Source organism: Leptopilina heterotoma, unplaced genomic scaffold (genome assembly GCF_015476425.1).
Source record: "Leptopilina heterotoma isolate Lh14 unplaced genomic scaffold, ASM1547642v1 Lhet_111, whole genome shotgun sequence".
NCBI lineage: Eukaryota > Metazoa > Arthropoda > Insecta > Hymenoptera > Figitidae > Leptopilina > Leptopilina heterotoma.
This window is the reverse complement of record NW_025110830.1, coordinates 509,542-525,019: the sequence shown is the minus strand read 5'-3', so window position 1 is coordinate 525,019 and position 15,478 is coordinate 509,542. Positions and strand designations below refer to the sequence as shown.

The 15,478-nt window shown below is 23.1% G+C and overlaps 2 protein-coding genes across 5 annotated transcripts in view; both read left to right on the top strand.

The window, feature by feature from the left end:
- LOC122504567 overlaps positions 1 to 15,478 on the top strand; it is a 92,564-nt gene that overhangs the window by 75,272 nt on the left and 1,814 nt on the right. The gene's annotated exons all lie outside the window — the stretch shown is intronic.
- Positions 1,973 to 7,133, top strand: LOC122504552. 3 transcript variants are annotated; one of them, XM_043615712.1, is made up of 10 exons: positions 1,973 to 2,109; positions 2,248 to 2,547; positions 2,624 to 2,902; positions 3,017 to 3,301; positions 3,596 to 3,883; positions 3,982 to 4,269; positions 4,446 to 4,543; positions 6,283 to 6,418; positions 6,555 to 6,867; positions 6,979 to 7,133. In XM_043615712.1, the coding sequence occupies exons 1-6, from the start codon at positions 2,016 to 2,018 to the stop codon at positions 4,260 to 4,262; spliced, it is 1,527 nt and encodes a 508-aa protein (XP_043471647.1). In that variant the 5' UTR covers positions 1,973 to 2,015; the 3' UTR covers positions 4,263 to 4,269; positions 4,446 to 4,543; positions 6,283 to 6,418; positions 6,555 to 6,867; positions 6,979 to 7,133. The 3 variants fall into 3 exon arrangements, with proteins under 3 accessions (XP_043471647.1, XP_043471658.1, XP_043471655.1); XM_043615723.1 differs by lacking the exons at positions 4,446 to 4,543; positions 6,283 to 6,418; positions 6,555 to 6,867; positions 6,979 to 7,133 and having other exon boundaries at positions 3,596 to 3,678; positions 3,821 to 3,883; positions 3,982 to 4,148; XM_043615720.1 differs by lacking the exons at positions 4,446 to 4,543; positions 6,283 to 6,418; positions 6,555 to 6,867; positions 6,979 to 7,133 and having other exon boundaries at positions 3,596 to 3,678; positions 3,821 to 4,032.

The following is a 15,478-nucleotide window of genomic DNA, read 5'->3' as shown; positions in this document are numbered from 1 at the left end:
ATATTGTTCTTCTTCGAAAAATTATTTCCATAATTTTAATTCAATTATTATTTTCAAGAATAAAAAAACTAAAAAACTAAACTAAAATGCTTCTTTAAATCAATTATTTTTAATAATTTTCGAAAAAGTTCTTTGACAATTTTCAAATTCATTATTTTCAATAATTTTTGAAAAAGTTCTTATTGAGAATTTTCAAATTCATTTCTTTATATTTCAATTTTAGAAAATTTCTATTATTCGGAAATTCTTCAATTAAATATAATTATATTAGAAAATAATAACTTCAAATAATTTTTAAAAAATCCGCAATTGAACTTATTCAAAAAAAAAATTTATTCCACAGAATTGTTAGTTAAAAATTTGAAAGATTCAGATTTTCAAGAATTTTAATTTGAATCCTTTTTAAAATTCATTTATTTCTAGAAAAAATCATGCTTTAATGCTTTTCATATTCAATTATAATCTAACTTTTTCACTGAAATTCATTTTTAAATCAATTTTTATTAGAAAATTCTACGAGAATTCAATTATTTAAATACGAAAATAAATAATAATAATAATAATAAATAATTGAATTTCTGTGAAATTTTTATGAAAATAATTAAATACTTGTGTAGAATTTTATCAAAATTTCTATTAATCAATTTAATTCTTTTAGAAAAATTTTTAAAATAATTGAAATTTTGACAAGAATTTTATCTAAATTTTTGAAAATAATTGAATTTTGGAGAATTTTTTTTATTTATAAAGATATTTGCCTCGTATATTTCTTAAATAATACTTTTGATATTTAATTATAATCTACCATTTTAACTGAAATTCATTTTTAAATCAATTTTTATTAGAAAATTCTACTAGAATTCAATTATGTATTTAAATAGAACAAAAAACAATTTATTGAATTATAATTGAATGTTTCTTAAAAGTAAAATTCTCATAAACAATTTTATCAACAAAACTTTTAAATAATTCAATTCTCTTGACGGATTCTAATAAAATTTGTTAAGAATAATTACATTTTGCGAGGAATGCTATTGAAATTGTTTTAAAAATAATTGAAATTCTACGATAAGTTTTATTATTTATAAAAATAATTGAATTTCTAAAAAGAATTTTACTATTTACGAGAATAATATTGAATCTTGTAAAAATTTGATTATTTATGAAAATGATTGAATAATTGCGAAGAAATTTATAAAAAATTTGCAAATAATTGAATTCCTGTGAATTTTTTATTATTTTATGAAAATAATTAAATGTTTGCCTAGAATTGTATTAAAATTTCTTTTTAAAATAATTGAATTCTTTTGGAAAAATTTATTAAAATAGTAGATATTAAAAATCATGATATTAAGGAAAATTTTTGAAAATAATTGAATTTTCCCAAGAATTGCATTAAAATTTTTGAAAACATTTGAATTTCGGAGAAGAATTTTATTATTAGTAAAAATAATTTAAATTTTGACGAGAATTTGAAAAAATTTGAAAAAAATTGTTTTGGTTCAAATAATTGATTACATGTGTATTATATCAAATAAATATTTACTTGAATCAAATAAATTTTATATAAGTCAAATAAATTGTAATTGATCCAATAATTTCAGTATTTGTATCAAATTATTTTTTTTGGTAAATTAAGTAATTTGGAGGATTTCACATTGAAATATTTCAAATCTTTCAGAAATATATTACTTGAAATATTTTTAGGAAATTTCATAAGCTTTGTGTGGAACATTTGTGTATAAGCATTGACTCAGGTGCTAAAAATTCTATAAAACATAAATATAGACATTATAGATGTTACTTCTTTTATATAGTGTGTTATCAGTTTCTAATTTTAATCTTAAAGAAATTAAATATTTCTATTAATAACGAGTCGTGGAAGTAGTTGATTGGATGTATTTTCTCCTATAAAAAGCGCAACAACATTCGAAAATGTTACATTTTACCTTTGTAAGAGAAGAAAGTTATTTTGAAATTAAAATTGATAGTAATTCATTTTGCATTTCTAAATAATGCGACGATTAATTGTTTTGTTTGTTTATATTTTCTATTTGATTATCGGAACTGTGAATGCTGATGTAGTTGGAAGTAAAACTATTAAAAATGGTAAGTACAGGAAAATTGTAAATCACATTTATTGTTTAAATTTTAAAGCAGTAAAATTTGTTTTTTACAATTCATGATAAATTCATATAATTTTTACAAACATGAAATTTGTAATTAAAAAAAGCCTCTAATTTATAGACATACCGGATAAACCGAATGAAAGTATTTTTATTATTTCGTTCGCGGATACAATAGCCACTGTCAAGTTCCGCAATAGTACTAATAAAAATTGTGACGTATGGTACTCTATCGAAATTGTTGATACAACAGAAAATAATGAACGTAAAGATATTGGGAAATTAACATGCAATGATAAATTTAAAGTTGGTGAAAATTTAACAAGAGGTAATATTCACAGAGTCGAAATTAAGGCTTGTAATAACATTGGATGTTCTAGCCCATTTTTGAGCAAAGATTATAGAAATGATATAGCATCAGGTATGGTTATTTTGTGAATTTTTTCTTTTCCCTTTTTTATTTATTATTATATCACTAATAACTAATAAATCCATAGGAAACTTGGAAGATTTAAATATTGGTGGAACTTGGGTTGATCTGCAAATTAATTTCGATATGGATAGAACTATTGAAAATAATTATTTGTTTGTAATAGAGAACGTTGTTACTTCCACATTTAGATACACTGATAGTGTATTATATTCATATCATGTAGGTCGTTTTTATGTATTTGTTTATGATCTTACTCCAAACATTGACTATAAATGTCGAGTTGTTCTCAAAAATAATGGTACATTTTTCGAAAGTAGAGTACTCAGATCTTATCAATATCGAGGTACTTTTTGTATTTTCCTCTTATTCTTTTATTAAATTTTATCAAATTTTTATTAAATTTAAATTTTTTTATTTCGTTTTGAAATTAAAATGAAAAAAATGTATCAATTTACAGGAGTACCTTATCCAGTAATTGAAGAGGCATTTTATGTTTTATTTGCAAATAATAAAGCCAGTGTCGCTATGAAAGAACGATTTAATATATACTTATCTGACTGGTTAAAAATTGATCTTCTTCATTCAGTAAATAATAACATTATTGAAAGTAGTAACCTCACATGGAAAGATAGCTCTGTTCATTTTAACAATCTCCGAAAAAATGATTCATACAGACTTCAATTTACGGCTTGTAATAAATTCGGATGTTCTAAACCGATTGTGAGCAGAAAATATCAATCAGGTGAAGGTTTTAATATTAATAAAACAAATTTTTACGAATAGGAATGAGAAGTGCTGTAAGAAAAGAAAAAATGAGAAGCTGGTTCTAGGTCAAGATCCCTGCACCGACATTTACCGACAATCGTTAGTCCAGACTCAAACCATGGACTTTGATTCGAGATTAGATTTGAGTTTGGGCCTGAAAGTGTCGGTAAATGTCGGTGAAGGGATCTTGAGTGACAATAAGTTATATGAGATATGTTCGATGAAATTTAATTTATACCAGAAAGAAATGATTTTTTATTATAATTTATAGGCGAATCAAAAATTAACATGAAGGTTCTGAACGTCACGGAGACATCATGCACCGTTCAGTGGACAAATTTGACAAATTCAAAAGTAACAAAGTACACGATAAATTATATAAACGAGTTAAATAGGGAAATTTCTGAAACTTTAGTTTCCAAATCTACGGAAATTAATCATACGATAAATGATTTTAAACCTAATATCATATATCCTATTTACACTTATATTTTAGATGATGATAATGATCAAGAGATTGCTTATACAGAAACAGAATGCACTACTCTGGAATCGAAAGGTCTTACAACTTCAAAAACCAAATCTTCATTATATAAATTTAACATATTAATTAACATATTTAAGATATTTAAGATATTTATTTATTTTAATTTCTAGAATTACCTAATAAAACATCGGAAGAAAAATTTTATTTTACTTTTATAAATACGGAAGCCGTTGTCAGTTTCAAAGAAGAATATAGATTTAGACAATGTGGAATATGGTATAAAATCCATCTTATGGAAGCAAAAAGTGACAAAATTATTGAAACTAATATACTGGAGTGTAAAAATGTTTCTGTACAGTTTTCTAATATTACTGTTGGGAATACATACAAGTTTCAAGTTATGACTTGTAATGCTTTAGGATGTTCTGATCCGTCTTTCAGCAAAAATTAGAAGTCTGGTACGTACCCAGAGTTTTTCTGAGGATATCAAATTGAGACAAAAAACGAATCAAAAGTGTTGCGACAACTTCGCAACACTTTTGATTCGTTTTTTAACTCAATTTGCTATCCTTAGAAAAACTGTGTCATAACTATTGCGATCAATATGTATTTTGTAATATTATTAAATTTTCAGAAATATATAACTCAACGAAACCTACGTTTAAAGTATTGGACGTTACTAAATTTTCATGTTCAATTCAATGGATACATCGTCCCGAAACTACTGATATTGTAAGATAATTAAAAAAGATTATAATCAAATTCTTTAAAACGATTCAATTATTTTCAAAAAATATTCGAAATTCAATCATTTTCAATATCTAGTATTTTCATAAAATTTCGCAAAAGAATTGAATTATTTAAAAAAAAAATTGATAAAATTCATCTAAAATCCAATTATTTTCATAAATATAACAAAATTTTCACAAGGATTCAATTCATTTAGAATAGAACTTTTACAAAAATTAATTATTTAACAAAATTTTTATACAATTCTTCACAATAATTCAATTACTTTCACTAATAATAACATTTTTCACGGAAATTCAATTATTTAAAAAAAATTTTAATTACATTTGAAAGCAAGAATTCAATTATTTTTAATACCATTTGAAATTAATTAATCGAAAAATTCAATTATTTTCACAAATGAAGTTTTTTCACAAGAATTCAATTATTTACATAAATAATTCTTCGAAAGAATTCAATTATGTCGATAAATAATAAAATTATTCCCAAAAATTCAATTATTTTGAGGCATTTTAATAAAATTATTTGCAAAATTCAATTATTTTCATAAATAACAATATTCATCACAAGAAGTCAATTATTTTTAAAAGTCATAAATTTCTTCTTGGAAATTCAATTATTTTAAAAAATTCTATTAAAATCGTTCGTAAGAATTCAACTATTTTAAAAAGTTCTTATAAAATCGTTCGCAAGAATTCAATTATTTTTAAAAAAATTTAATAAAGTGCCACACACACATTCAATTACTCTCAAAAATTTTAATAGAATTCTTTGTAAAATTTAATTATTTTTTAAAACTTTTCGCACATCAATGATTTTTAATATCTACTATTTTAATCAATTTTTCCAAAAGAATTCAATTATTTTTAAAAATTTTTGTAAAAATGTTTGTAGGAATTCAATTTTTTTTATGAATAATAAAAATTTTTCACAGAAAATCAATTGTTTTTAAACATTTTAATAAAATTTTTCGCAATAATTCAATTATTTTTGAAAATTTTAATTGAATTCTTAGCAACTATTCAATTATTTTCATAAATAATAAATCTCATCGAAGAATTTCAATTATTTTTAATAAATAAATAACAAAATAACAAAATTATTTTCGAAAATTCAATTATTTTGAGGCATTTTAATAAAATTGTTTTGCAAAATTCAATTATTTTCATAAATAACAATATTCATCACAAGAAGTCAATTATTTTTAAAAGTCATAAATTTCTTCTTGGAAATTCAATTATTTTTAAAAAAATTTAATAAAATCCCACACAGACATTCAATTATTGGCAAAAATTTTAATAGAATATTCTTTGTAAAATTTAATTATTTTTAAAAACTTTTCGCAATTTAATATAATGATTTTTAACCTCTACTATTTTCATAAAATTCCCATGCAGAATTTAATTATTTAAAAAATTTTTTGTTTTAGGCCTTGTAGGAATTCAATTATTTTCATGAATAATAAAATTTTCTCAGGAATTTGCATAAAATTAGTCGAAAGAAATCGATTATTTAAAAATTTTTCTAAATTTCTTCCCAAGAATTATGTTATTTTTATAAACATTGAAATACTTTCATTAATTTTAAAATTCGTTGCAGGAATTGAGACAAAAAAACCTATTAAAACGTTGCATCACAACAATTTTAATAGGTTTTTTGTCTCATTTTGATATTTCTTTTTTTTTTTGATTGCTTAAACTAATAATTTATCTTTTTTGCAGAAAATATTGCAAAGTACTTCTTTGTTATCTTCTGAAAATACGTATGAAATGGATTGTATTGTAATTGGAGGTTCAAAAATTGAGACAATACCTAACTCTTTGGCCTTCACCGAATGCGATAAACATTTTTATAAACGTAGGGATAAATCTTATTATGTTTCTTAAAAATGATTTCTATTTTCCCCTTAAAATACAAAACTATTTATGTTACCTAAATATTGTACAAGATATAAATTTAGAATTAAGTGCCTACTTGATATTTCTTTTTAAAGTTCTACCTAAAAAACCGATAAGAGAAGAGTTTATAATTGCATTCGCGGATACGTTTGCCACTATCAAACTGCATGGCATGGTTCATAAGAATTGTAATTCTTGGTTCTCAATCGAAGTCGAATTATTATATGAAAGAGATTCAAAATCACCTTTATGGTCTGGAGTTTTCTACCCTTGTTTTGATAAAAATGTAACTGTTAGAGATCTCATAGAAGAAAGTTTCTACAAGGTCTCTATTGCAGCTTGCAATAAAATAGGATGTTCTCGTAAATTATTGAACATGATTGGATTTCAAACTACTGAAATCATTTGGTATGTACATTATAATATTATTGGTATTTATATTAAACAAAAAATTGTTTTTCACACTGTCAAGAGAAATTGAACGAAAGTATTAAAATGGAGCCTATTGGAAATTTACAGATATACCTGATGGGCCAAAAGGCACACACTCTGAATTATTGAGCTAAGGATTTTCGTCTTCATAAGTATATGATTTGTTATAAATATAAGTTTATATGATTTCAATTATTGAGTTTATAATTTTTTAAAGTTGAATAAAATTATTTCAAACATTATATCTTGTTGTCAAATTAATTATTGAGTGCGAAGCCCACTGTGGCATATGTTTACTAATATTTAACAAAAAAAAAAAAAATGAATCCGAGTTGGAACAATAAATTCCAGTGATGAATGTAGAAATATTTCGAGCTAAAAACGAAAATTTAAAAAGTTTTCTTATCTTTTTACGCCACGTTGTGCGAGTAAAAAACATCCCTTGAATGTTGCGTGCTGGTTTGTAAACGCTATCAGTTGGAAACTAGTTGAGCGGCACAAGTGATAATATTAATTTTATTCTCATTACGCTCATCCCTGTTTGTATATATATGATTTTTTTTTTGTTTTCCTTTTTTTCCGGAATTTCGTTTCAGTCAAGAGATATTTGGATAGTAGGTATTATATTTATCGCGGTTCCGTGTTTTGATCTTTGAATCTGTAACACACACACACACACAGTGTATATACAGCGAATGTGTTTATATGCATGAGTATGGATAGATCGTGATTCGATCTTTGCTACTGGCAACAAAGCCGATCGAGCGAATCGTGTCATGGTGGAATATTACAATCAAAATGTTTACTCAATATTTCCCGTATAAATTCTCGTCATGGGTGGCTTCAAGTCGATTTTCTGTATACGCTTAAATATTAAGCGTCGTTTATACTGCTTCGTTATGTGTCCTTTGATGACACTTTGAATTAATCAATATCGTTTAACACCGTGTTTGAACACGTGATCGGTTAATTAGCAAATTGCACTTTTCTGAGAAAAAGTATTTCATCAGGGTTGCCACAGATCAAGGAAAAGTCAGGGATTTTTATTAAAGTACAGAAAAAAAATTTAGTTTTCGAAAAGTCCAAATTTCTATTGTCTTTAAAATAAAATTCTTCTTCAAAATTCAATGATTTTCAAAAATTTTAATAAAATTCTTGGCAAATATTTAATTATTTTCAAAATTTTTCCTCAATTCAATGATTTTTAATATCTACTATTTTCATAAAATTTTTCAAAAGAATTCAATTATTTTCATGAATAATGATCCCCAAGTTTTGAACGTTCAAATGAACGAAATATTTTTTAGTGAAGATATTTCAATAAATTACTAATCACAAACAAATTTAAAAACTGAAATATTTACGTTTAGAAACTCAGTAATTAATTTTTTGGATAGTAACGCATAATAATTACAATAAAAATTTAATTTGGAGAAGAAATAAATGAATTTTTGTTCATTTGAACGTTCAGAACTTTAGGATCTTCATGAATAATAAATACAACTCATTGCAGAATTTAAATTATTTTAAATAGAATTTTAATCAAATTCCGCGAAAAATGTACTCTCTAAATCTGAATTAGTGCGGATTCGTTTACCAATTTAAATTAGTAACAGTTTTTTACTAATTTTTAGTAGTTTTTTACTAATTGCTAGTAGAAAATTACTAATTTAATTAGTAGAACGTATTTTTTACTATTTCAAATTAGTAAATTTTCTACTAATAATTAGTAGAAAACTACTAATTCAGATTTAGAGAGTAAGTGTTCTTAAAAATTTTATTAAAATGTGTCAAAAGAATTCAATTATTACTTAAAAATTTATTGATTAAATCCTTTATGAGAATTCAATTTTAAGAAATATGCAATTATTCAAAAAATTGTTTTTTTTTTGTATTTAAATAATTAAATTCTAGTAGAATTTTCTAATAAAAATTAAAGTAAATATAAATTTCAACCAATATTTTAAATTATAATTGAATATTAAAAGCATTAGAGCGTGAATTTTTAGAAATAATTGAATTTTGAAAAGATTTCAAATTAAAATCTTTGAAAATCTAAATTTTTCATATTTTTAACTAACAATTCTGAGGAATTAATTTTTTTTTAAAACTTTAATTGCGGATTTTGTTTTTAAAATTATTTGAAGTTTTTATTTTCTAATATATATTTAATTGAAGAATTTACGAATAATTGAAATTTTGTAAAATTGAATTGTAAACAAATGAATTTGAAAATTCTCAAAGAACTTTTTCAAAAATTATTAAAAATAATGCATTTATAGAAGAATTTTAGTTTAGAAACAGGAAAAAAATTTAATTTTGCAAAGTTACAAATTATTGCAGAAAATCAATTATTTTCAAGGGTAATAATACTTTCTTCGCAAAAATTAAATATATTGTTCCAAAATAATAAAATTCTTCTTAGGAATTCAATTATTTCAAAAATTTTCCTCAAATCATTGAATTATTCAATGATTTTCAATATTTACTATTTTAATAAAATTTTTCAAAAGAATTCAATTATTTAAAAAAAAATTTGATAAAATTCTAAACAAACATTAAATTTATTTTTATAAATAATAAAAATTTCACTGGAATTCAGCTATTTAGGAATTTTTTTATATATTTCTTCGCAATAATTCAATTATTTTCATAAATAATAAATTTTTTTACAGAATTTCAATTATATTTTCATGAATAATAAAACTTGTTGCAGAATTTCAATTATTTGTAATACAATTTTAATCGAATTCCTCGAAAAATGTAATTATTCATGAAGATTTTATTAAAATTTTTGGAAAAAAAATTAATAAAGTTCTTTATGATAATTCAATTTTGAGAAACATTCAATTATTAAATAAATTATTTACTTTTATATTTAAATAATTGAATTCTCGTAGACTTTTATAATAAAAATTGATTTAAAAATGAATTTCAGTTAAAATTTTAGATAATAATTGAATATTAAAAGCATTACAGCATGAATTTTTAGAAATAATTGAATTTTGAAAAGATTTCAAATTGAAATTTTTTTACTTTTGACTGACAATTCCGTAGAATTAATTTTTTTGAAAAAGTTTAATTGAATATTTTTAAAAATTATTTCAAGTTTCTATTTTTTAAATATTTAATTAAAGAATTTTCGAATAATTAAAATATTGTAAAATTGAATTGTAAAGAAATGAATTTGAAAATTCTTAAGGAACTTTTGCAATAATTATTAAAAATAATCGATAATTGATAGGATTGATTTCTTTCGAAGAATTTTAATAAAAATTTTTAAAATAATTACATTTTTCGAGGAATTTACTTAAAATTGTATTAAAAGTAATTGAAATCCTGTGAAGAATTTTATTATTTAGGGAAATAATTGAATCCTTGAAACGAATTTTATTGCATTTATTTTAAATAATTGAAATCCTGTGAAAAATGTCATTATTTATGAAAATAATTGAATTCTTGCAAAGAATTTTATTAAATTTTTTTAAATAATTGAATTCTTCTGAAAAATTTGATTAAAATAGCAAATTTTGAAAATATTTGAATTTCAGCGAAGAATTTCATTATTTGTGAAATGTAATTGAATTCTTGCAAAAAAAAATTTGAAAATAACTATATTTTTGAGGAATTCATTTAGAATTGTATTAAAAATAATTAAAATTCTACGAAAAATTGTATTATTTATGAAAATATTGAATTTTTGCGAAAGATTTCATTAAAGTTTTTGTACATAATTAAATTTTTTTTTGAAAAATTTTATGGAAATTTAAATTATTAGAAAACATGAAGATATCGAACATCGATATCTTCATCTTCATTCTTATAAGTTGGTGAATTGAAGTTTTTGAATTAAAATTTTTTTGTAAATCTTAATTCCTATGAAGTAATAATAATGATTAAATATTTATTTAAAAAAGAATTTATTGAACGTTTTTGATTAGTTTTACAATTAAAAAAAATTCGTTAATAAATGAAATAGAACATTTTTTTGAGTATCTAATAATTTTTAGAGTGATTTACAATATTCTTGAGGGTCAGGGAAAAGTCAGGGAAAAACAAAATTAATTTTTTGTGTCAATCTTGTTAATGAATTGTGTTGAAATTTTTGCGAAAAACTTGTTGAAATAAAATAAGGAATGTTTGTGTATTGCACTGAGCTTTCGTTGTTCTATCTTTTCTCACGTTATTTATAAAATTTCTCTTAGATTGCAAAATTTATAAAATTTTTAAGTAATTTTACAACTAAAATTTTATTGAGAAAAAGAAATTGAAAATATATAAATAAAATTGAAATGTTTTAACAAAAACTCAAGTATAAAAATTCTTACTAAATTACTGGACTATTTATTTTCAGTAATTTTGATTTAGAAAGCTTGCACGTTGAATATAGACATTAAATAATTAAAATTTTATGATTTTGTTCCCTGAACGAAGAAAAGAATAATAATAATAATTATCTTAATTTTCTTATAATTCAATCAAATTAAATTACAGGAAGAATAATTAACTAGCAATTATCAGTTGGTTAAAAATATTTATTTCAGTAACTTTATAATTAATCAAATATACTCAATTGATTGAACAGTTAATCAAGAGAGCATAATGTATTTAATAATTAATCAACGGGACATAATTACTCTAATAATTAATTAACTAAACGTAAATGACTTGAAAATTAATTCACTGACTTTATAATTATTTTATATTAAAAAACGATTTTCTTTGCAAGCCGGAAAATTAAAATTTGAATAATTTAGATTTAAAAATTTACAAGTCCGTATTTCGTGACATTTCTGTATGATAAAAATAGCTCTTTCAATATTAATCTAATTATATTTGATTTCATGTTTGATTATATAATTTTAGTATATATTTTCTTCCAAATGTTGAATTTTTTTTATTTCTATTAATTATACTTGAAAAAAGTAACAATTAGAAGTACAAGAGAAGAGTTTTTTTTTTGTCGACTGTAAATGTAACGTTTATAATATCATGAATCAGGCTATCAGTGACAATGAAGTTTATCGACGATTGGACTGTAATTAATTAAAATCCGCTGAGTTGCGTGCTGCGAGACCCTTAAAGCTACTGGCGGCTTGTCGCGATTCTTTCATGCTTAAATCGACTTCGTGTTATTGTTAATTAATGTTCTAGTATTCGTCTTATACATTCTTTAGTCACAAGTTTCACTTGTCCTCCCACTTTAGTATTACAATATATACCGTATTCTTGAAAAATCTCTTGAACATCCTGCCTATATAAAATTTCGAATTGCAAATTACTTGAAGCATAAAATTACAAATCACTGAATTCAGGGGGTACACACACAAATATATATATATACAGACACGATTGAAAATGAATTTCTGCTCAGTATAGAGGGAGAATAATTGAATATTTTATTTATAAAAGGGAAACCATGTCGTTGAATTTTATTTTAGAATCTATTCAGAAGAATATTGTGTTTCCCAAACGCTTCCTTGTTCAATTATTCATCATGCGCGTTCTATTTTATTAATAAATATATATAGAGAGTCTGTAATCGATTTTAGGAAACCTTACGTTATCTCTTTTATGGACAAATTAATGTCGGGTTATTTCATCCTCCTGTGCCACGAATCAGAGAGACTCTTAAAATATTAATAAAGAAAAGTTAATTACCAAAGCGCATTATTATACCACAAGGGTTAGAATTTTGAGGAGATTTTCTTTTTTGCAGAATCAGGGTTGCAGGACTCAAACTAGATCCGTAAATTAGCTTGAAGTCCGTAAAAGTCAGTTTTTTGGAAAAAAGGTCCGTAAAGTTTGTAAATTGTACGATATAATTTGGAGAATTTTAGAGAAATTACAAATGATTGCAGAAATTCAATTATTTTCAAAAGTAATAAAATTCTTCGCAGAAATTCAATTATGTTCAAAAAAATTTTTTAATTCTCATAAAAATTTCAATTATCTTGAGAAATAATTATATTTTTCTCTGAAATCCAATTATTTGCAAAAATTTGAATAAAATTCTTGGCAAAATTTCAATTATTTTCAAACATTTTCTTCAATTCAATGATTTTTAATATCTACTATTTTAACCCTCACAGGCTCGAGTTCGATTTTTGAAATGCGCGCACAAGGTGGGTCCGAGGGACCCGGATGTTTCAATGCAATAAAAAATAAAATTTAATAGCAAAGTGCTTCATATTTTCCATATTTAATACAATTTTAATGATATAATTGCATAAAAAATTTTAAGTATTAAAAAGTAATCAAGTTATAACTAAAATTTGTTTAATAAATTTAATGAGTCATTTTGAATAAATCGAACTACATACTTATTAAGCAAGATTTTTCTAATTTGTATTTTTTGTTCTATTAAATTTAACGATGTATTTAACGATGTTATCACTTATTATGGCAGTTATTGATAAAAATACCATAAATAAATCGAATATTGCATAAAAATTGCAAATTTAAAATTTTTTTTCATAGCCCGGGTCCCTCGGACCCGGCTTGAGCTTTTACGTATGTTCGACTTAAAAGGTAATTTACCAGAATATTTTATAAATAAAAAATTGTTTATATTGATGAAAAATGTGTGTTTTTACGTCCCCAAGCCTAATGTGAAGTTGATTTTCCAATAATATTTTCTTAACCGGAAGTAGATCAAAAAAACTTTCCTCCGGGTCCGAGGGACCCGGCTCGAGCCCGTGAGGGTTAATAAATTTTTCCAAAAGAATTCAATTATTTTTAAAAATAAATTTTAATCGAATTTTAGGCAAACATTTAATTATTTTCATAAAATAATAAAAAATTCACAGCAATTTAATTATTTAGAAATTTTTTATAAATTTCTTCGCAATCATTAAATTATTTTCATAAATAATAAAATTTTTACAGGGATTCAGTTGTTTTTCTAATAAATAAAATTCTTTCTAGGAATTATAGTATATTACGATACTAGGCCAGAAAGTTGGATTTCCTGGCCGGCGTGATATATAAGGCCGAGGCGAAGCCGAGGCTTTATATATCACGCTCGCTAGGGTATCCAAATTTCTGGCCGTGTGTCGTATACAATTTTTCTGTATCCCCAGCCGAAAGTACGTTAAATAATTATTGTTTGAATAATAAAATAGCTCAATAAGTTGCCCGCCCGACTTTTGCAAAGTCGAGGCGAAGCCGAGACTTAGCTGGTCGGGGCGGGCATGAAAAAAAAATTATAAGTAAAAAATAATTGGAAGTAAAATTTAAAAAATAGTAAACAAGAAATTTTCTTTTACAAATAAATATTTAATAATTAAAAAATAATAAAAGAAAATAAGAAATTTCATGCATTATTTTGATGACTGTCAGTTGTTTTCAAAACGTGAGCTCTGTATGTAACGTGTCTGTGTGGTTGCTATGCTAACATGTACGTGTGTTGAAATTCTTGTAACCAATCAGAGCGCTCGTTGGGTCTGTCGAGCCGGCCACAAAAGTCGCTATTCCCGGAGCCAAATCAGACCGGGAAGACAGTACTTTCGGCAAAGGGATACAGAAAAATTATTTTCATACATAATAAATAAAACTCTTTGCTGAATTTCAATTATTTTTAATACAACATTAATTAAATTCTTCGAAAAATGTAATTGTTCTTAAAATTTTTATTAATATTCGTCAAAAGAATTCAATTATTTAAAAAATTTATTGATAAAATTCTTTATAAGAATTCAATTTTAGGAAATATGCAATTATTTAATAAATTTTTTTTTTGTATTTAAATAATTAAATTCTTGTAGAATTTTCTAATAGAAATTTATGTGAAAATAGATTTCAGTTAAAATTTTAGATTATAATTGAATATTGAATGTATAAAATAGCATGGATTTTTAGAAATAATCGAATTTTCAAAAGGTTTCAAATTAAAATCTCTGAAAATCTGAATTTTTCATATTTTTTACTAACAATTTTGTGGAATTAATTTTTTTGAGAAAATTTAATTGCGGATTTTTTTTTGAAATTATTTGAATTTTTTACTTTTTGGTATAGATATATTTAATTAAATAAATTACGAATAATTAAAATTTTGTAAAATTGAATTGTAAACAAATGAATTTGAAAATTCTCAAAGAACTTTTTTAAAAATTATTAAAAATAAAGCATTTATTGAAGAATTTTAGTTAAAAACACGAAAAAAAATTTAATTTTGGAAGAGTTATAAATTATTGCAGAAATTCAATTATTCTCCAGGGTACTAATATTTTCTTCGCAAAAATTAAATATTGTTCAAAAATAATAAAATCCTTCTTAGCTATTCAATTATTTTCACAAATAATAAAACTCATTGCCGAATTTTAATTATTTTTAATACAATTTTAATCAAATTTCTCGAAAAATGTGAATATTTTAAAAAATTTTATTAAAATTCGTCGAAAGAATTCAATTATTTTAAAATTTGTTGATAAGATTCTTTATGGAAATTAAATTTTAAGAAACATTCAATTTTTGAATAAATAATTTACTTTTCTATTTAAATAATTTATTTCTCGCAAAGAGTTTTCGAATAAAAATTGATTTAAAAATGCATTTTAGTTAAAATTTTAGATAGTAATTGAATATT